Source organism: Trichoderma virens, assembly GCF_000170995.1.
Source record: "Trichoderma virens Gv29-8 chromosome Unknown TRIVIscaffold_83, whole genome shotgun sequence".
Classification (NCBI taxonomy): domain Eukaryota; kingdom Fungi; phylum Ascomycota; class Sordariomycetes; order Hypocreales; family Hypocreaceae; genus Trichoderma; species Trichoderma virens.
This window is the reverse complement of record NW_014013666.1, coordinates 176,655-197,827: the sequence shown is the minus strand read 5'-3', so window position 1 is coordinate 197,827 and position 21,173 is coordinate 176,655. Positions and strand designations below refer to the sequence as shown.

Below are 21,173 nucleotides of genomic sequence, written 5' to 3'. Positions count from 1 at the left end.
TCCTTCATATACACGCGACGTTATGCCCACGAAAAAGGTCAAAGATGGTGACCGGAGGCGATGTGCTAGAGCATGCACAAACTGCAAGCGGCGCAAAGAGCGCTGTGATGGACGACAACCATGCCGACGCTGTGTAGAGAGGGGAGTGCTCTCAGAGTGTAGCCTTTGTCTTCCACGCCAATCTCCTTTCATGGCTTCAACGCTGCCAAGTCCCCTGTCTGAGTTATCGGATCCGCGATGTACAACTATAGAAACTAGGAGCAGTGCACCGCCAGACTATAGCAATGTGCAGCCCCACGGGCTTCAGCATGAGATGGCACTGCGGTTCCCTCATCTTTCAAGATTGATTAAAGATGATAGAGGCACCTTCATGTTCATCGGCGACTCTGCCAACCATAGCTTTCTCCAGAATATCCGGCGCATTGTTCGCGAGCGTGTAGGGGATTGCATCTTTGTTGACGATCCACTGCGCCATTATATGGTTGAGGCCTGTCCAAGCAAAGGTCACAATTCGATTCTCCATCATGGGACGGAGCCACCCCCCAAGCCGACTGTGGACGAGGCGAGATCGTTTGTATACTGGTATCGGCAAGCTACGCACTCCATTCTCCAACTTTTTGACGAAAACAAGATATGCGACGACATCCTAGACTGGCTACGTCTACCTCAAGAGCCCCTTGATGCTATCAGTGCCACATATTCATTGATACTGGCCATTGGCGCCCAGGCGTGTCCAGAGGGCTATGACGAGAGAGCCGAGAGACATTTTAATTATGGAAGATATGTGACGTTGGCTACTCTAATGGATGATCCTAGCATTGCCACTACCCAATGCCATGTTCTCATAGCCATGTATCTTCTGGCCCAATCACGCAGGAACGCCGCCTTCATGTACTTGGGTATAGCCGTACGAGGAGCTTATGCACTGGGACTTCACAGAGAGGATGTTTCTGCATTATACGATTCAACCGAGTACATGACGAGAGAACGTCTATGGAAAGGTATCAGGACTCTGGATCTGTTTATGAGTGCATCACTGGGTAGACCTCCAGCCACCCTGGAAACTCGCGATACTGCATCGAAGGAGCACTATTCGGCCATGAATGACTTATCCTACATATTCGAGAACATATTAACTGAAGTGTATGCAAAACGGATGATCACAACAGAATGTCTGAAGAAAATTAGCGAGCTTCATCGTGGGTGGGCGACCAGATTCGGCGGAGGCTTGGGAGTGGACAACATACCACCCATTGAAGAGGTACAAACAGAGGCAGGACCTGGGCCAAATATCGGCCTAATTCATTTGAAAGAGGCATATTATTGGACTATCATGTTATTGTCCCGACCATTTTTAATCGACTATATTTCTTCATCGCCACCAGAGGAGAGGAATTCACCATCCGACTCAACACAACCCACACCTGCCTCATCTCCCTCACGCAACATTCTCGCTCAAGCATGCGTCGACTCAGCCGTTCGCACTATCGATCTTTTTCAGCCGCTATTGACCAACAAGTTAACACCGAAGAGGCTGCCGTTTGTCGTGAATTCAGCGTTTGCGGCATCGCTGATCATTGGGGTTGCTCTCTTCAGCGACCTGGATGGATCCATGCCGTTAAGAAGGAAACGATTGGGAGATGGTTGTAAGGTGTTGGAAAAATTCAGCACACATGACCCTGTGACGAAACGCTATCTTGGGATTGTGGAAAAATTGATTGGTGCCTGTGATACGTTCCTGGAACTACAGCAACAGAAAAGGATGGAGTACAATAATGATCTAATCGGAAGGCTCTTTGGCCGCTTAGATGGAGAGGCGTCCATAAAAGAAGCAAGGGACACCAACGCAAACTCTGGAGATGTGGCCCAGTGGCAGAGAATCTGGGAATCAGATCCTGTGACACTCAATCAACCAGATCCACTGACAAGGGGAAGCAGCACCATGGTCAATAGCAACGCGGAAAATGAGGATATGGGACAATTGGGATATGAAGTTGTTCAGAGTAAAAGCGCGATGATGCAAGAAGATGGCTGTGACAATTCGTCACTTCAAAGTCAGAGCATGGTCAACGATATCGGAAACTTCTTATCCCCAAGAACGCTTTGGTTTGATGCGTATGACAATGGCACGCTTTTCCCTACAGTTGGAGTTAATATGTTGGAATTTGCATGTCTAGAAGGAGATCATCAAAACGTGTAGTGCTGGCAAAGAATACAATCAAGTATTGTCGTCATACTAATATTTTGTATTGGATGAACGACATAACTATGCTTGGCCATATCTTGAATCTATGGGGAAAAAAACTTTCGTCTATTCTATTGAGCTAATGTCTTCGATTGTAATTGCTATTACAACTTGCTAGCACGCAATGCCATTGCATTCTCTAACAGACTGTCTGATCTTGAAGTCTCCGGCGGTTCTTCTGCGGTTGCAGTATCTTTCTCAGAGCTCTTAACCACTTGTGCGAAGGCCTTTTCTACATCATGTTCAGATAGCCATTGAAGATCTGGTCGGCTTTTCATTCTGGCTCGAAGAGCCTCATCTTCTTCCTCGGGTGTTGCATATGATGGCGCTTTACGACTTATCAAGCCGTGGACGATGCTCAGCAGGCGAGCTGTATGAGGTCTTCTTGTTTGATCATATAAGCTGAAAGCTCGGCGAATGTTTTCTTGAGAAAATGGAAGATTTGATGAATGGGATGAAAAGATGTGCTTGAAAGCCAATCCAAGTGCGAGGGAATCGTCAAGAGCTAGCGAACCACCCGCGGCGAATGAACCTCCATGAGTGTGAGCCGCATCACCCACGAGTGTAACGCGTGAAAATGGTATCCAGGAGGGAAGCGCATCGCCCGCGTAGTTGGGATAAAGACGAGCATGTGGCGTCAGCTCAGTCAGAGCTTTAATGACGGGGTGCCAATCCTGTTGAAGGCGTTAGCTTTCCACAACACAAACTGTGCGACTTCTTCCAAACTCGAACCTTGTATTTCTCTCTCAAAAATTGGACATTACCGGCTTGGTCCCACGTAATAGACTTTTCCAATTCTTCGGCACTTCGCCCATCATCGTAAGCACCGACGACGGTGTATAAACCCTTGCCTTGCAAAGAGTTAGTCATCACCTCTATTAGATGAAAAGAGTTGAGTCAATATGATTACCAAGCCTTGAAGAAAAGAATGTATCTTTGGTTCCCCACTGGTTGATAGTCAGCGAAATTTTCCATAGTCAATAGGGAAATATCATAGCCCACCCAATGAGCAGCGTCAGCCGGCAAATCAGGCACCTTGCCCTCGACCAGAGCTACGTCAAACGTAGATCTCATGAATACTTTCCCGCTGAACCTTAATTTGTAATCAGGATAGAACGACGCTCTAACATTCTGTTGGAATCATCGGCATAAAGAAACGAATACACATGATTAAATTAGAGCTCACAGATCGGATTCCATCCGCTCCTATCAAAATGTCACCGTGGGCATTGGTGCCGTCGTCGAAAAAAAGAACGACGCCGTCATCATTAGCTTCAGCGCGAGTTATCTTCTTATTCAGATGAATCCATTCCTTTGGTACGTGCTCCAGCAGGGCAGCATGAATATGTCCTCTGTGGAATCGTGTCGTTTGATGGCGTCGATCAGAGACATTGGCGAATGTATCAACTGATACCACTTCATTTGTTTTCCAATGCCTTTAATAATCACATGATTAGAGAACCTTGCCAAAATTATACAGCTACGTGAAAAAAAATTATACCTATAGATGTGTGGTATCCCGCTCGGGCCGCGGAAACCAATTTCGTCACTCAGAGCAGAATCTACTCCCAGCTTTTCGAGTGTTCGTAAACCCTGCAATTTGCCGGTTAGCAGTTGGCAACGTATGAAAGACTCATCAAACTTGGTAAGCCTTTTTTGCAGATCTTACATTGGGGCTGAGTGCAATACTAGCTCCGATCTCTCGGAGCTCCGGGGCCTGCTCATACAGCTGAATATCTAGATCTGCTATGCCAGAGATTCGTGTAAGTGAGATTGCAGTTGCCAAGCCTGCAATTCCCGCGCCAGCAATGATAACTCGAAGTGGCTTTGAGCTGCCAGCCATCCTTGCAGATGTGCGTTGTCTTTTCTGAACGGTGAAGATTCCTGATTGGCGGTGTCACAGTCAGCGAGGTGCAAACTGCAACATTCTTTTATATCCGCTTGAAAGTTCGCCGAATCTAAACTCCCATGGCGCTAGTTGATGGGAATTTCTAATCTTGGGATTAAGAAACGTTCAGATAGGTTGGATTTTGAAGTGAACTATGGGTGTAATGGCAGAAAGATATGTAAGAATTTAACCGGATGCGGGCTGATATGCTGATACTGAGACATATGATAGGCCTATAAAAAAGCACGTCAACTCCACGACCATGACGCAAGATCACTACGCCGGATAACTCAAAACCGGGAATATTCACCCAACATCGGCTTCATTCCCGCGGAAATCTCTCTTATTTTGTCTCTTACTTGATAACAAAGACTTATAAATTTGCTCCCTAGCACATTGGCTCCGCACGTTCTGCACTATTGCCTATCTATGCTCATTGAGGAAACGTAACAAGATGGTATTTACCGATGACGATTAATAGAAGATTAATGGCGCCATATTGAATATTTGTAGAGCTTCATATTTGGATAAATGAGCAGACATAGAACAAAATATGTATCATGGAGAAGACTGATACAGATCGTCCTTTATTTTTGATCAATAATTCGTCAGGCCATGTCGACAAAGATTGCGTACGAGGAAACGACACACTCGCAACCAGATTCCCAAGAGGAGAATGATTCTGCGAGGACCACACTCAGATTATCCGACCGCTCGGCCGACGAGAGCTACAAACTCTTCTCTAAGGTGCAGGTATCTGACCCGACACCAGAAGAAGCTCGAAGAATCCGCAACAAATGTCTCTGGAGAATCCTTCCTTTCCTATGTATCGGATATCATCTGATGTATGTGGATAAGCAGACAGTACGTTGGATGCCTTTAGTCATCGCTCGGTGAATTCAGGTTTTGTGTTGCTGCTGTTAACCAGTAGTCTGTTGTTTTGAGTATAGCTCGGGAGCTCAGCAATCCTTGGGATCCTGGAAGATGCAAAATTGAATTCAAACCAATACAACTGGCTTTCCTCTATATTTTACTTCGGTTACATGGTAGCCGAGTGGCCGCAAAACTGGGCATTACAACGATTTCCCGTTGGGAAATGGCTAGCCGGCAATCTGATCGTTTGGTGCGTATTTTTAGATTAACGTTATTAAACACCCATAGTCATTGGTGTTGACCCGATTGGCTAATTATCTGCGGTATTCACAGGGGTGGTATAACGCTACTACACATTCCGTGCAACATTTTCGCGTCTCTGTTTGTTGTCCGATTCCTCCTCGGGCTAAGCGAAGCCTGTATTGTACCCGCATTTCTTCTTTCCATGTCTATGTTCTTCACATATCAGGAGCAAGCTGTAATGATGTCAGTCATGTGGTCAATTGGCAACTCAAGTCCCATTACTTCTGGTTTCCTATCATACGGTGTTCTGTGGATTAAGACAGGGTCATTTCACCCTTGGAAATGGTTGATGGGCATGTACATTTCTCGTCTCGACGAAAAATGTTCCAGCCGCTAATCTGTCCTTCATAGTCATCACCGGTGTAATCACCATCATATTCGGTGGTTTAGTATACTTGTTTTATCCTGACAGCCCACTGCACGCCAATTTTTTGACCTACGAGGAACGAGCGCAAGCAATCTTGAGGATAAAAGACAACAATTCTGGCATCGAGCAGAAGCAGTTCAAGAAACATCAGTATGAGAAATACAATCTTGCATTAAAACTTCACGATATCTAATATTGATGCTACAGATTTGTTGAAGCCATGAAAGATCCGAAAACATGGTTGTTTGCCCTACATGCTTGGTCTCAAGAGATGGGCAATGGAATTAACAATCAGACTTCGTTAATCATCAATTCATTTGGCTTCACAGTTTTCCAAACTACATTGCTTAGTACTGTGAGCGGAGTCATAGCGTTCTTTACGCTCTCCGCAGCCGCAATTGCGCTGCACAAGACCCGAGTAAGTCCTTGACATTAATTTCCTGCCTACCCATCTTAATCAGATCTCCAGAACTCTCGAGCATGGATATCCCTCATTGCATATGTCCCTGCTGTTATATCTAGTATATTATTATTAGGTATTTTCCGAGGCTTCTTCTATTAATGGTCTATGTGCATCTAACTCTCATGATAAATAGCTCTCCCCTGGTCTAATCGGTGGGGCCTCATCGTGGGTGTTTGGCTACGATACACCACGGGTGTGCCGTACGCTATTGTAATGATATGGGCAGCTAATGCCTCTGCTGGGCACACCAAAAAGACGACAGTTATTGCTCTCTACCATATCGGATATGGACTGGGAAATATTATTTCCCCCCAACTTTTTGAGCCTCGATGGAAGCCTCGATACAAGCCAACATGGATCATTTTGTTGATTGTAAGTAGGAATGTCAATTTCTTTAATTTAGAGTGGCTAACAAGCCGTAGGTCGCTGCTATCCTCCCTTCCATTATCATCATTATCCTTCGAATTTATCTAAGCCGCGAGAATAAGCGGCGCGATAAACTCGAGGCGGATAATATTGTAACCAGCAATGGCCTTGTGGAAACGACAAACGCCGATGGAACTAAAGAGGTCCGTGTAGTGGACACTAATCAGCTTGACTTGACTGACAGAGAAAATCTGAAATTGTGAGTGAATAATTAACCGCCCTTCGTATTTTGGCCATATTAGAAGCTAACTTGATTTAGTCGATATGTGTTATAAAACGCAATAAGGTTCACTTAGTTGCTCCATACTCATCAGAAGTATATGTTGATAATAATTTATATATTAGACCTTTTGGACTATTAAGTAGATGTTTTTTGGAGAATGCCAATAGAGTGCTCTGCCAATTCCGCTCGTTTTATACACAATAGATCGCCACACCAACGCAGTACTCGTTGTCATAAAAGACGATATGATTAGCTACCATTAAAATAGTAGAAGTCATACAACACTACCCAACTGAATAATGATCTCACATTCATATAAGCTTCAGCACTCCGATACCTTGAGATGGAACAATGGCACTACAATTTGCATTTAAATGGTAGTGATCAAGCCCCTTGTATTTCACAGAAGAATGGTTATGTCTCTTAATTCATAAGTTGAATGGGTGTAAATACACAATATAGTCCTGGTCGATGTCCGTCCTTCCTTACATGCTGTTTCATTTTGTAAAGTTCTCCACTGCCCTCACAATAAACTCGGCAGTTTCCTTTGGCTTACTGAGCATCGGCGAGTGGCTCGTATGGATCTGCTCGACAACAACATCACCTCCCTGTTTCTTGGCACCCTCGGCAATGCCCAACTGAACCTCTGTTGGGAAAGTTCTATCGTCAGTCGTGATCAAGTATCGAGTTGGCACATCTTTCCAGCCTGAATAGACTTGATCCCCGCTGTCTGTAAGGGACTTTAATGAATGATTCAGCAGTCGGCTAACCCAGTAGTTGCCTTCTTCTTCTGGGAGGTCATGGTAGAACAACTCTCTCGTATCAACAATAAGCCTGGCATATCCCTTTTCGGTATCCGCCTTCCAAAACGGGGGCGGATTACCGCCAATTCCTTCAAGGAAACCAACGCCCGTAACACAATAGCCGGTCGCCATCATGGCGATGCCGATGACACATCCAGGTCGCTCGATTGTAGCTTCGGTCAGGCCTTTGATAGCACTCGGGCCCACCATCCCACCATATGAGTGAACCACGACCACAACATCTCGGCCTTGGATAACTTCGGCGAAAATGGCCTTTCTAACCTCTTCAATATCATCGGATATACCCTTCGTCGGATCAGACAAAGTTGAAGGATGAGTGGTACAAATTGTTTTATAGTCCTGAGGCTCCAACTCAGCAGTAACTTTGTTCCATGTATCAGCGCTGTGCCAGGCCCCAGGCACAAAAACAAGAGTAGGCCTGGTAGTCATGGTTGGTGCCAAAAGTCGAAATCAATGTAGTATTTTCTGTTTCCAAGTTTCTGTTTTCAAAGTTGAGCATGGGAAACAAATACTGTTCAATGATCCAGTGGACTTCTGAGTCTTTCTACAAGCACCGTGACTCGCTCTTTATAACATAGTCTAGTGCCGAGTAATACTCGTCTAAGTTTAAAGTCCGAATTTTTTTCGTATTGGTGATGACTTTCAACATACCACCTCCTAAACTGGATCCAATCTGATAAATTTGTCACGGCTTTACTTGATCCATATTTTAAGATATTCCCGAGGAGATAATACCGCATTGCTGTTAGTATAAATGGAAATATTCAAGGCGTACACTCGCGTTATCGCCGATTGATTCGCTTCATTTTAGAATTGCTCATGAAATGCATAGCATACAAGACGTAGCATTTGAAACCACGATATAATTTCATTCGAAGCCAACAAAATCTCGACAGAGCATCAGCACTTCGTATAGAAATGTAACTATCATCCAGAGTCGCAATAATTTCCTGATCAACGCAGTCATACGGCTTCAGAATGACAAGCGAGGTAGATGAGATGTTATACCGTAAGCAGTTCTTAAATCAGGGATCCTATTTTATGGACTATCGGAATCCTGAGCACTCCGGAGCGAGCGCATCATAGCTGCTTTTAGTATGTAGCTTGTCGCATTTTGAGTTTTTGAGTTCGCACTTCGGACCTCATACTTGGCCGTAGCGTCGGCTGGGCTTTGAGTCATGTAAGTCAGCCAGCCAGTGAAAATCTTTCATCACATATCAGGATGCGCCTGAATAGGAAATCAAGCATGTCTTCTTTGCCTATTTTTTCCGAGCTATCTATCAATGGGGTCCTGATAAACACTGCCGTATTAAGGACCCGATGACTGATTTTTTTTTTTTTTTTTTTTTTTTGACTGTTGATTCTACATGTTGGTCTTGCTAGTGAAACCGCCCTCATCATCGTTATGTTAATTGCTTCAAGGATGACGTAGACTTTTGATATTTCACTCCTTTGACTGTTTCATCAATACGATGAGTGCATAGGCTTCTTTTCGTCTTCCTGCCATTCTATACCATTTCTGATGTTTGCCTGTCTCATTTTGTATTACAAACATTCTCGTAATTGTGTGCGTATTCCAGCGCTTTCTATCCATATAATCATTCTATGCATGTTTGTTGCTGTAATTTGTATAATTAGTAGTTATTTGTTCCATTTGCACTGTTGATCCGTGTTGCTGCACAACATGGTTACCCACCTTATGTATAAAGATTACTGCTGGAGCATGGCAGCATCTGAACAGAAAATTAGAACCTTACCAAGTCCCAATTCTACGCCATAACACCAAAAGTGATAAAATTATTCAATTTTAAAGAAAACCAATTTAATTTTCCCATGCTCATTGAGACCTTTTTATCCCCTTTTGATGAGATTAGCTTATTTGTTGGGATAAGTCTTGAAAGGCACTTTTTTTTTTAAATAGAACGGATAAACATACGATACACACAAGAGGGAATAACAATATTAATGATGATAATGAAATAGAGTCACCTGATTTTGCGTAAAATTACTGCAAGCTTGACGTGCGACGTATTAGAGTTAACAAAGGGCTTATTTTTTTCTTAAAAAAAAGAAAACTCTTTATGTGGTCACCTATCGAGATCTAGGGTATATATTCTCCGACGACTCAATCCCCGTGAGCACTTCGGCTGACGAACACTACAAGATGGGTGAAAAATACCGGAAGCACAAGTGCTATGCCACACAGTCGTAATCACATGGAGCGGACGAATTAATACTTAGCACCCATGAATCGCACGAAGATTATCGTATACTTTTCATGGCAGATGCACGGCGACTGAGTTGTATGAAGTTCGTTGACTTCTCCTCAATAGAAAATACGAGACTCTGCCTCAAGCTAAGATAAGCAAGAACCGATATTCATTGCTTCTTTTATCCAAATTGAAGCGCATGCTGTACTCGTATGTCTCCTTGTAATAGTGGAAACGGCCATTTTAGTGTCCATTAGGAGGAAGACCTGAGACGTCCAATGGAGAGGCTATGCTTTTATTAACTCTAGATAGAGCACAGCCTTTACTTCATTCATTTTCACGCGCCAAACAGTATGTCACTAGGTCTTACCATCGCTTTGGCACTATTTTACTGCGCGAGCTCAAAAATGCGCTGTAGCCATCTCATTACAAGTGCCTTTCAGATAGTTTAGACTTTTGCACTTCTAAGCCATTTGAACCATTGTGTGTTGGAACTCTGATCAAATAGATAGCTGCGTTAATTGCATAGATATATACTTGAATACTTGCCATTCGTGTATCGTAATATTGGGTCTATGCACACATCAACCAACTGCCTTAAACGGATCAATGCTCATGAAGCTTTCACCCTTTGGGCCACCTGGAGAACCACATCATTCGTTGTAGGCCTATTTCTCAAGCACGTTCAGCCTATTGAAGTTTGTGGGGTGATTTCAATCCATTGGCAATTGGCGCGCCGAGGTATACGCCGAGCAATCGTCCGCGGCGTCTCTCCACAACTTCAACATTTCCCCAGATTCCGTTCAAGGCATATTGATGATTTTTGCGGAGAAACTCCACATCACATCAAACCCCGGAAACGACTTGAGACCCGTGACGAAATATGCTGGACTCAGATACTCTATACATCCATCGGGTTAGGAAATTGACTATTGAAGAGGTAATTAACCCTCGGATAAAAACCAGTGTTTAAGGACAGCTGACGACAGAACAACTCTAAGATCTAGACTCCGGAAATTTCACCGCAAGACCGGCAAGTTCTGCCGAGCTGCCGAACGTGAATCTCGAATATCGGCAGAAGCTAGCTCAAAGAGCGAAAATGAATGCATATAAATAGGCCCTTGGCGCCGCCATGATGGCAAGAAGGCTTCTTTTGAGTAGCAGAAAAGCAACAGCTCAAAGTGTTCAGTCTTCATCTTAGCACAATGGCGCCGCCGACTGCTGCAGTTCTCGTCTCCCTCGCAGGGATATTCCTGCTCCGCCCCGTCGCTGCGCAAACTCAGTGCGGCGGCAATCTCTATACTCCTGGAACTCTCAACTTCACTACGGAGTGCTATAATGCATTTATGGACTGTGCTGCCCGCTTTGAAGCCAATGCAAGCCTGGTCGACTGCAACGATGGCAATGGAAATTTGTTCATGCAACAACAAGCCAACTTGGGAGCTTCGCCAGGAAGTCAAAACAACGACGCCGTCATTGCCTTCCAAGATATTCGCGATCTCTGCCTCCTCAGCGGTTCTACAACTGCAACCTGGGGCTACAGCGACAACCAGTGGTACTGGGCAGCTGCTGAGGATGCGTGCTACACCAACGATCCCACTAGAACGGACGTCGTCAAAACTCACCCAGCACCATACTGCATCCAGAATCGCGATTCAGGACTCCCTGAATGTTATCCACAGCCAGATGCCACTCCTGGCGGCCCTCTGAAGGTTCTTAAGACCGCCAAGACGCGAAATGGATTCAAGTCCTCTGCTCGAGGTTGGAATACCTACGGTGTTCAGGCTTTACAGAACGGTTCCCAAGTCGTTCCATCCTTCGCTGGACAATCCGGTCTGTACTATACCCAAAAGTTTGTTGAGACTCAGTGTGGTGTGCTTGCGCGACCCGAGTTTAAGGCTGCTGGCTATGATCTCTGCAGTCTTGATTCTGGCTGGCAAGCTTTTAGCGAAGTTGATGAGCACGGCCGTATCATCTACAACACCACGCGCTTTAACCTCCCCCAACTTGCTTCTTGGTTGCACAGCAGAGACCTGAAGCTGGGAGTCTACATCACACCCGGTGTTCCCTGTGTCGCGCACAACCAGACCATTGTTGGTACCAAGATTAAAGTTGGTGATATCCTGAACGGCAACAACGATCAGATCAACTGCGACTTTGACTTCAGCAAGGATGGTGTTCAACAGTGGCATGATTCGGTTGTCGCGCAGTGGGCTTCTTGGGGCGTGGATATGCTTAAGCTGGACTTTGTGACTCCCGGCAGCCCCTCAAACGGTGCCAATCTCGCGTGTGACAGCTCAGCTGCTGTAAAGGCCTACCAGAAGGCCATTGAGAAGTCGGGTAGGAAGATTCGACTTGATATTTCATGGAAGCTTTGCCGCAATGAGACCTGGTTGCCTGTTTGGAGCGACCTTGCTGAATCGATGAGAACTGACCAAGACTTGGATAATTATGGCACCAACACATTGATGGCTTGGCAGGTCGGCCAGCGTGCGATTGAGAACTACCGCCAGTACATCGGTCTACAGGCGCAGCGCAATGTCCCCATTACGATTTACCCTGATATGGATGCTCTATTCACTGTCAACCCAGAGCACCTTGCTGGCGTCAACGACTCTATTAGAACTACTGTGCAGAACCACTGGCTTGGAGCTGCGGCCAACTTAGTTATTGGTGGTGACATGCAGCAGATTGACGCACTGGGTCTTAAGCTGACCACCAGCAAGCAATCTATTGCTGCCGCAGACTTCTTTGCACAGTATCCCATGCAACCCCGCAACCCTGGAACTGGAAGCAACGCTGCCAAGCAGCTGCAGGCATGGATTGGCGGCCCTTCAAACAACCACGAGGCTTACGTTCTTCTCGTCAATTATGGACCGGACCTAGGAAACGGAGGCTTTGGAACGAAGCTGTACGGCTCACAGAAGGTGACCGTGTCGTTGAAGGATCTTGGTATCTCAGGCTCAACATGGACCTTTACTGACATTTGGACGGGCAAGTCGACTAGAGTTACCGGATCTTACTCTGTTTCTCTCACGGAGGGTGCTTCACAACTGCTACGCGTGACAAAGAGTCACTAGAATGAATGGGTAGATAAATAGTTCTACCAATTAGTTTTTAAAGAATACATATGCTGAAATAGAATACTATTAAAAAAAAGAAGGCTGATGAGTATTTTATTGCTTCGAAAATACTGAGGCGTAATGCCGCGCTTTTCTTAGGAAGTTTAGATAAGCCTATGGAATGCTGTGATCTGTGCTTTCAATGTGCAACAAGATGTGTCGCTTTAATTACGCAGTCAATACAAGATACCAGAAAGGTACTTCGAGTAGTAGATAGGTAGCAATATCCATAGAATTGCGGTTGGAATATGCTAGATATGCAAGAACATCTAGAGCACATATCTAAACATTGGCCCATAATTCTCTACCGCCACAGCCTGGATGGTTTCTTCGCCTCGCTCCTGCCCCTCGGCGAGCCTCGCCTTCTGTTCCTCAACAGTCCCGTATTTTTCATCCAACTTCTTATTTTCCCAAGCCAGCAGGATCCGCAAACCAATCACCAGTAGCGTGGTAAAGAACATAAAAGCCGCGCAAACCGACTGACCCTTTACATAGAAGGGACCTTCCTTTGAGGGATATAGTCGGGTGCCCAACAAAGGGCCACATTGTCCGATGACGTTAAGGAGGACAATTCCAGCTCCTCGGCGAGTATCGCTTCCTTGGTTATCTAACAAGATGAGCGGGTTAGATGTGCGTATACTATGATATCTTATATGACACTTACTCAGTACCCAAGGCAGAATATTGGCAATAGAAGGGAAAATTCCTCCCGCTGCCATGAAAACACCAAAATAGCGGGCTCCAACAGACTTGGCAGATGCTAGGATAACATAGCCCACACCGCCGATGATGGTTAGAATAATGAGCATGAAAGCACGTTGCTGAGTTCGATCTGCAATGTAAGGCGTGATCAGAGTAATGAGAAAAGATAGGAAGAATGGAGGGGCGGTCAAGCCTTGAGCTGTTACATTAGAAAATCCCATCTCTGAAAGAATCGTGGGCAGAAAAACTGGGAGGGAAGCGAAGCTGACATTGCAGCTGAAATACATGAGCTGTAAGAACTGTCAGCATCAGTCTCGATGGAATGAAAATGTATCCTCTTACGCCTGTGAACCAAGCTTTGATGTCGGTTAGGCCTCTCCAAAAATCCACCCAGTCAACGTTGCCAACTCTAGTGGAGGAACCTGCTTGGCGGACACTTCTTGCAATGGCTACTCTTCTCTCGTCTTCATCGAAGAACTTGGCCTTTTCGGGAGAGTCTGGGAGATAGAAATAGGCAACAGCCGCCATAACAATCGTAGGCAATCCTTCCACGAGAAACAATACTCTCCACTTCGCAATGGATGGATGACCTGATGTGATACCATATGCAAGGGCTCCTGCAAACGTGTTCGCTAGCGGAGCAGCAGACAAAAAGACTCCACAACGGAACCCTACTTCGTGCCGGAGATAGAAAAAAGAGAGTAGGAATGGAATTCCAGGTCCGTAGCCCGCTTCGGCGGCTCCCATGAGGAATCTAAGGGCCATTTCGGCTCCCCAAGAATGGGTGACTGCTTGGAGCGTTGATACCAGTCCCCTGTAATGCTTTCTGTTAGTTCTCAGAACTTAAACGTGTTTGGGTAAGGGCCATACCAGATGAAGACGACGATTGTTGCCCAGATGTGTGGTGGCACGACCTTCCACATAATACCGAGGAACTCAAATACGATGTAAGGAATATAAAATATTGTGAGCAGCCAATCGTAACGATCTCCAATAAGATTGAGATCATTGCTCATGCCGGCAATACGCGCATTCCTGCAATTGGTTTTTATGTTAGGAAATAGCGTCGCAGTTCTTGCGACAGGATGCATACATACCCAACATTTGACCGATCAAGGAAAGCAAGAAGGTCTACAAAATCATTAGTTGCAGGTTGTGGAACAGGCATGATTCAACGTACATAGAGCCATAACTAACGGGACGAGATTCATATCCGTTTTTCTGACGACTCGCTTCTCCAGTTCAGCATCGATAGAGGGCTGCTGCACGACGGCATTTTCGTTCTGAACAGGCACAGGCTCCTTTTCAATATTCGCTGTTTGCATGGCCAAATCCATGTTTGGCTGCTGGGCCGCCGTTGTCTTCGACTGGAAATACTGCATTGCCTCTTGTTTCCGAACAGTGTTGAATGGGACAACGCGTCGCCAAGAGCTTCACGGAACCCCAGATTTATGGGAAATATTCTTTTGCGGGGTTACGTCTAGGACATGACTAGGGGACCACATTGACTTTCTTGTCTTGAACTGGTGACTCCATTCTAACTCCGGGATGTGAGTGCCGATCCCTGCGACCTACAGCCGGTGATGCCCATTATAGAGGCTTCAGCAGTTAAAGCCGGCACTTGAGTTCCGAGGAGGAGCATTTCCGCACCCGGCCACCTATGACGACAGCGTTCCGCTTTCGTTTTCCTGCGTCACGCCAACAAATAGTATCCGCAAAATCTATATTATGTATGGAGTACCTAGGCTAAAGACAGAGAGGGGTCATGATCTTTTGCCCAGTTTCTTCCGCATGCTGGGGTATAATAATGGACGGTTATATCGCCATAAGTGATACAGAGTCTGTAACATGGCTAGGCACATAGCTCATGTTGCTCAACGCACCAACAGAGCGACTAATGTAAGAATTACGGCACGCATACTTTTTTGAACCCCATGTTATCCCCATTTCGCGCCACAAATAGGTCGACCGTCCAACATGACAATGCTTTGGTGCTCTATATATGTTTATTGATCTTGCCGAGCCCACCCATCATGGATGTACTTCGCAAATGCATGTGCTTATTAAACCGATATATGAAAGAATCTTGAATGAAGATAGAGTTCTCATATGCTCTCTCTTGGAGATTTTTTTTTCTCAAAAATTAAAAACAGGACTGTCACCAGTCCAGCTCGCTCCAGATCCCCAACTGTCTGTTTAACAATAAAGCATGCATGGGGGGGATGAAATTGTTCGCTCATGGGCTTGTGAAAAGAATTGGGTCAGCAGAGTGGGCCTGAATTTTTCGTTGACCGGAAAATTCAGGTGCAATATGATTTAAATATCACATCTTCTTGTAACGGCACTTTTAGAATATGGTACTTAAATTAATTCGGCCTACGCTATTTGTGTTAGAGATTACGACCACTACGGCTTCAACCTTACTGTTTCCCCCACCTTTTCAACTGCAACTAAAACTGTGAAAGGACGCGAAGTAAAAGGTTAGCACCTCCCATCGAGGCTGCTAGGTAAACCCGACATGGAAAGTTGAAGACTATAACACTTTTCGCCAAAAATCCCGAAGAAATAATAACCTAGCTTTATACACAACACAGCAGCTAACTTCTACGTTGAGATAGAACTGGAAAGCTCACCACGAACGGCACCATTCCATGTGATACTACAATGCGCTAGGTAAACAGGCGTAGATGGTGAAAGAAGAAAAGTCAAAATATAAGCTTAAATACAACAAGAAGGGAAAAAAAAAAAAATCCAGGTTCTTCTTAAAACTCCTCTCCACAAAACGGAAAACTTAAGGTGCTACCCGGCTTTTATTTTCTCGTCTCGGAGATGGCTCCTATTCCATAGCCGTTGTGGAATGTTCAAGGCCAGATATTACTCTATCAATGAGCGATGCTTAAGGCTAGTCAAGTATCCTCAAATGATGACTCTTCTGCCCCCAATTGTTTGTTACACACCTGGCCTCTATCGTGGCCACATCACCTATGTTAACAAGTGTTCACAGCCGTACGCACAGTGCCTGTAAGCCACGTAATAGCCGTATCCGTGCCTTCGCACTTCGTATTCTTGTCAACTGATTTATTGAGTCGACAGTGGCTGCGCCTCTCTAAAAGCGGAAATTATCTTCTAAAATGGGACTTCTTTCCACCGGCAGACCCCACCCCCTACTCCGTAAGCCTTTCAAAGTCGCGAATTTAAACAAGTAATCACGCACGAGACATCCGGCAGTCTTGTCGTGTCAATCTCAAATCTTACAAACTATCCACCCTCTTCCCTCTCCCACATTGTTCCTTCAATGATTCACTGACAAGCGCGTCTTTACAATGTCTGCCTCAGCACATACACAGCCGCTGCAATGGCCTCTGTATCACGACAATGACGTCCATTTTGTTTATGAAGCGCCCTGGTGGTCGCGTGTCGTTTTGCTGGTTGATTTAGCCATCCTCCTGCCTCTCTTCATTATTGTGCGTGCTTGTACTGCCCTGAGTTAATTTGGCACTCGATCATCTCTTGCCCTGCATCGCCCACTTTTTCTGATCGCAGCTAATTGATGTTTATCGGTATAATAGTTTAACTACACTTTGCCTCGCGTTTATCCGGTGTTTGCTATTGTGCAAGACAAGAAACGAGGAGTGCACGACCCCATTGGTCTCGGCAATGTTGCCGACGAGCGAGGACATGGCTCCAACTCTATCGACAATCCTAATCGGATAAATTCATCCTCTCCCACAGCCATTTATCGCCTCTTGGTGGATACCGATGGCTTTTTGGCCAACTTCCGGGGATTTTCTTGCGCTCTACTCCAGGGTGTCGTTACTGCATACCCAGTTGTCATTGCCGCCCGTTACGTGCCCTGGCCATTTAGTTGGCTGGCGAGACTTCTCCCTGCGCTTGCGATGGTTCAATTCAGCACCCTTTGGCTACATCTCATCATCTCCAAGCCAAGCCACCGATCATTTTGGAGGCGCGTTCCTTCATTTGGGCGCACCTTCCATGCAACATGGAGAGCTGTCGTCGTTCACTGGGCCTCTGTTGAGATAACGAGGTGGCTGCCCTACTGGATAGCCTCCTCCATGGGAGTTGACTGGCCTTGTTTCAACCTTCTCATGCCTGACAATACTTACAAATTTAGAATTGACATGGCGACGGGAGACATGGCCTTGTACTCCAAATGCGCCCTCGTCATACTCGTAACCATTATCGGATCCATATGTTTTGTTGTTCCTAGTCAAGTCGTTTTAATGCGAATCCAAGCGTCTCTTCTTCCTATCGAAGATGATGCCATCATTCCATTTGACAGGTCTTTTGATGGCAAGGTAGTGCCGTCAGTTGTGGGCGGTCGAGGTTACGCCACGATGTCCGACGCGTTTTATACTTTTACATGGGCGAGTTGGAAAAACTTGGCTATTCTTTCCATAAAGATTATCCTTTTGTCTTTGTCTTTGATTGGGTTTGTTGCTTTCTTCTTGATTGCTCAATGGTCTATCATTGTTAAAAGAACCGTGGAGCCTAACCAGTTCAACTACTGAGCTGCATGAGATCATGGCTTTCCACTATTGGGCTTTTGTTTTCTTTCGTCTCTTATCGGTACACGGTGCAATTATGTAACGAATGATTTAGTTGGAATAAGATCAAGAAAACTTCAATTCACAATTCTTCGCTAAACTAACCAAACGCAACAAAGTTCAGAGAATGTATACCGGTATTCGACTGTCGTATGCATCACGCTTGCTTACTTGAATGTCCTTTTTATGAAAGTCGTGTAGTTGAAGCCAGTGAAGCATTCGGAATATGAGAGTACACCATATCTCGTTAATATCGCGCTTCATTGTAGCTTCAGAATCCACCATGTCGTTTGCAATGGTCACCTGTGTGTTTGTTTTCTGGCTGTATTGTGACCGCTGCTTATGCACAGTTTCTATGACATTATGCCGTACGGATGTACAGTACAGCCGTGCTAGAAGATGATGTTTTTCGTCAACAGTTGCCGAATCAAATTCGTTTATAATATTGGAATCCTGATTCTCATCCTCAAGCCCGTCGCCCGGTTTCTCATTTAGCATCCCCAGAACTTCCTGAATGTGGACACGAACGACTTGGTAAATCATCACCATGTCAACCTCTTTCAAGTAGTGATCACAGAGCTCTATACCCCCACGTAAGTGCGCAATCTTGTTGGCTGCTGTTGTGCCGCTGATATCAGTATGAAGTGATCCATTGGGCGGCTTTTCAATTTGTTCTGTACTCTCGTCACACCAATCTAATAGCTGTGAAATCTGGTCATTCTCCTCCATATTTGTAGTCTCTGTTTGAGTCTCCCTCAATATAGCAACAATGTTACTTGTAAGAGTGGGAAGAGAGAATGTGTTGGGCTCCCAGAAATAAACTGTGGGATTCGGAAGCATTCGAAAAGCAGTATCCTCGATGTGAAGTATTTGGCCGACCATGCCTAGTATTTCGAAAGGAACTGTAATTTTGTTAGTCTGTATACGGATTTCTTGTACTACGAGACCACTCTAGAGATCTTGCAGTGTTTTGGACAGAGTGGTAGGTATTTGAACATGACGTACCAGGGTAAAGATGGGCATGGCGGGCCTCCTCAGGGTTTTTTCTAAAGTAGCCAATCGTGTTGTTATCACAGCCGAACTCTGCGAGAGTATCAGCAATCTCTGCAAAGCTGCCAAGTTGCAAAGTTACATGAGTCCCATGGCCATCGACATTGATGAGCATTTCCCGATGGAGAATTGTCGGCGCCAAACCAAAGCACAATTGCTTTATGTCGTGATTTGGAATTATACGATTTTGTCCAAACACCGTTGGCCCTTGTTTTTGAAAGGTGAAGGATATACCCAAATTGTCGATGTAAGAGCCGTACAGGACAAAGCCATTACCTTGAGCTCGATAACGATCGTTGTCTAAATCGAAATTCTTCCAGTGAATGCCAAGCATGGCAGCAATCTCTATCAGATGCGATATAGTTGTTGTAGCATAAGGTTTACTGAGACCTTGGGGAATGCTATCCCAGACTCGTTTCTTTCTCTGCATGCAGACAACCAATGAGTGAGGGGGTGAGGGATCGCAAGGAGGCTGATACCCTAGCGATTCTTTCTGCCAAGAACGGGACTCTTTCTCCATTTGATAGATAGCCATCAACATGTGACACCAGGTTGCGTTTTCGTTGTCCGCTGTACGGACAGCTTGTTGCTTATTTTTCTTTTGCTGCTCATTAAACTCTTCAGTGCTTGGCGTGTACTTGAGATTTGCGTGGCTGCCGTCCAGGCGTATAATTTTCCTATCCTCTTGACGAAAATCTTCATCATTCCCGAGTGGCCCTCTCGTATTTTCGGGCCTCGCGACAAATAGCACGGGTGTTTCAAAATGTACCTCGATGCGGAACTCGGACCAAAGCATCTGGCGTCTGGAGAAGCGCGACCATTTTCCTATTACAGCTTCACTGCAAGAAGAATATCCCGTGGCCGATGCAAAATACTGTTGGAGAGCCTGTAGGATGGCTATAACAAAAGCTAGAATAGAGATGATCAGAGCCACAACGGCAAGAATCAGCTCAGTATTATCCGTAGAAGACATGGTTTAATGTGAGCGCCTGCTGAAGATTCCTTCTTGTCGCGTGGCTCCAGCTCTTTGCTCCTTCTCTTTGCTCCTTGCCTCAGCATAAAACCAGAAGACGGTTTGGATGAGAACTGGCCAAGGAGGACGAAGTCTGTGAATCAAGTCACCGATAAATCGCTTGGCAGGCACAATGAGCTCTAGCCGCCAGGCTCTCTCAGCCTTAGCCTCCAAATTTCACAGACTGTCACGACCAATCGCTGCTGCAGCCGTACCCACCGGACACGTCAATTTTGATAATGTTGTCACCCCGCCTTCTCTTGCAATCCCTGCCAAGAACTGCTCGGCGGCAAATATGCCGATGATCAAGGTTGCAATGATCTGGAGGGGGAATAAGTTGAACTCTTTACAGTGTTGCAATTCCTGTTGTCACGGGCATGTGGCCATTTACCTAGCACGAACTTGAACAATCTCATGGACAAAGGACGCTGGTTTTGGCCTTGCAGCTCTATGTTGTAGATCCAAACTAAGAGGAATAATCTTTCCGTATGAAAGTTATCTTCACCGACTCCGATTACCATCATCCTTTCTCGCTGTGCCTCAGTTGATGCCAATCGAAGATCCTTCATGTATCCCGCAAGCCTTTTGCCTATTCCATCCATCATTTGCGCCACAATAATGAGGCAGATAACATTCAGCACGTTTCATCCCATTTGAAGCATGTTCAAACTACGAGAGTGTGAAATTAGGCCAGTCGTTAAGTCAATTAGGAGGCGCTAGCTATGCAGGCATTACTGCAATGCTACCAAATGGTTTTCATTTTTGGTTAGTTCGGTTAAAATGAATGAAGCTGAGTGAGGCCGGTGCCACCCCCCGTAGGTGACTCTGAGCTATGGCAACCGCCAAAGATGGAAGCAAACGGGTAGCCGAAGACACATAATTCATTGGTTGGTTGACGAG

At 45.5% G+C, this 21,173-nt stretch overlaps 8 protein-coding genes across 8 annotated transcripts; 4 read left to right on the top strand and 4 right to left on the bottom strand.

Annotated features, from left to right (window-relative positions):
- Positions 1-22: 22 nt before the first annotated feature.
- TRIVIDRAFT_125006 (uncharacterized protein) lies at positions 23-1,801 on the top strand (the record flags this gene model as incomplete). The annotated part of the gene is made up of 2 exons (XM_014098156.1): positions 23-209; positions 252-1,801. Coding segments are annotated over 2 exons (1,737 nt in total), but the record flags the coding sequence as incomplete, so codon positions are not given.
- A 548-nt stretch (positions 1,802-2,349) lies between these two features.
- On the bottom strand, positions 2,350-4,088 carry TRIVIDRAFT_46664 (uncharacterized protein; the record flags this gene model as incomplete). The annotated part of the gene is made up of 7 exons (XM_014098155.1): positions 2,350-2,919; positions 2,978-3,096; positions 3,156-3,192; positions 3,248-3,376; positions 3,432-3,681; positions 3,747-3,838; positions 3,915-4,088. The coding sequence occupies 7 exons, from the start codon at positions 4,086-4,088 to the stop codon at positions 2,350-2,352; spliced, it is 1,371 nt and encodes a 456-aa protein (XP_013953630.1).
- Positions 4,089-4,748: 660 nt separating this feature from the next.
- Positions 4,749-6,768, top strand: TRIVIDRAFT_193371 (uncharacterized protein; the record flags this gene model as incomplete). The annotated part of the gene is made up of 9 exons (XM_014098154.1): positions 4,749-4,765; positions 4,835-4,997; positions 5,084-5,256; positions 5,340-5,602; positions 5,661-5,826; positions 5,884-6,094; positions 6,146-6,212; positions 6,273-6,511; positions 6,562-6,768. The coding sequence occupies 9 exons, from the start codon at positions 4,749-4,751 to the stop codon at positions 6,766-6,768; spliced, it is 1,506 nt and encodes a 501-aa protein (XP_013953629.1).
- Positions 6,769-7,285: 517 nt separating this feature from the next.
- Positions 7,286-8,041, bottom strand: TRIVIDRAFT_46141 (uncharacterized protein; the record flags this gene model as incomplete). Its single annotated transcript, XM_014098153.1, has 1 exon — positions 7,286-8,041. One exon carries the CDS (start codon positions 8,039-8,041, stop codon positions 7,286-7,288), a length of 756 nt encoding a protein of 251 aa, XP_013953628.1.
- Positions 8,042-11,027: 2,986 nt separating this feature from the next.
- On the top strand, positions 11,028-12,902 carry TRIVIDRAFT_46494 (glycoside hydrolase family 27 protein; the record flags this gene model as incomplete). Its single annotated transcript, XM_014098152.1, has 1 exon — positions 11,028-12,902. The coding sequence occupies one exon, from the start codon at positions 11,028-11,030 to the stop codon at positions 12,900-12,902; it is 1,875 nt and encodes a 624-aa protein (XP_013953627.1).
- Positions 12,903-13,213: 311 nt separating this feature from the next.
- Positions 13,214-14,971, bottom strand: TRIVIDRAFT_46167 (uncharacterized protein; the record flags this gene model as incomplete). Its single annotated transcript, XM_014098151.1, has 6 exons — positions 13,214-13,551; positions 13,609-13,936; positions 13,989-14,460; positions 14,517-14,681; positions 14,744-14,777; positions 14,827-14,971. 6 exons carry the CDS (start codon positions 14,969-14,971, stop codon positions 13,214-13,216), a joined length of 1,482 nt encoding a protein of 493 aa, XP_013953626.1.
- Positions 14,972-16,969: 1,998 nt separating this feature from the next.
- On the top strand, positions 16,970-18,175 carry TRIVIDRAFT_46657 (uncharacterized protein; the record flags this gene model as incomplete). Its single annotated transcript, XM_014098150.1, has 3 exons — positions 16,970-17,110; positions 17,216-17,738; positions 17,799-18,175. 3 exons carry the CDS (start codon positions 16,970-16,972, stop codon positions 18,173-18,175), a joined length of 1,041 nt encoding a protein of 346 aa, XP_013953625.1.
- A 156-nt stretch (positions 18,176-18,331) lies between these two features.
- TRIVIDRAFT_46668 (uncharacterized protein) lies at positions 18,332-20,234 on the bottom strand (the record flags this gene model as incomplete). The annotated part of the gene is made up of 2 exons (XM_014098149.1): positions 18,332-19,113; positions 19,217-20,234. 2 exons carry the CDS (start codon positions 20,232-20,234, stop codon positions 18,332-18,334), a joined length of 1,800 nt encoding a protein of 599 aa, XP_013953624.1.
- Positions 20,235-21,173: the final 939 nt, after the last annotated feature.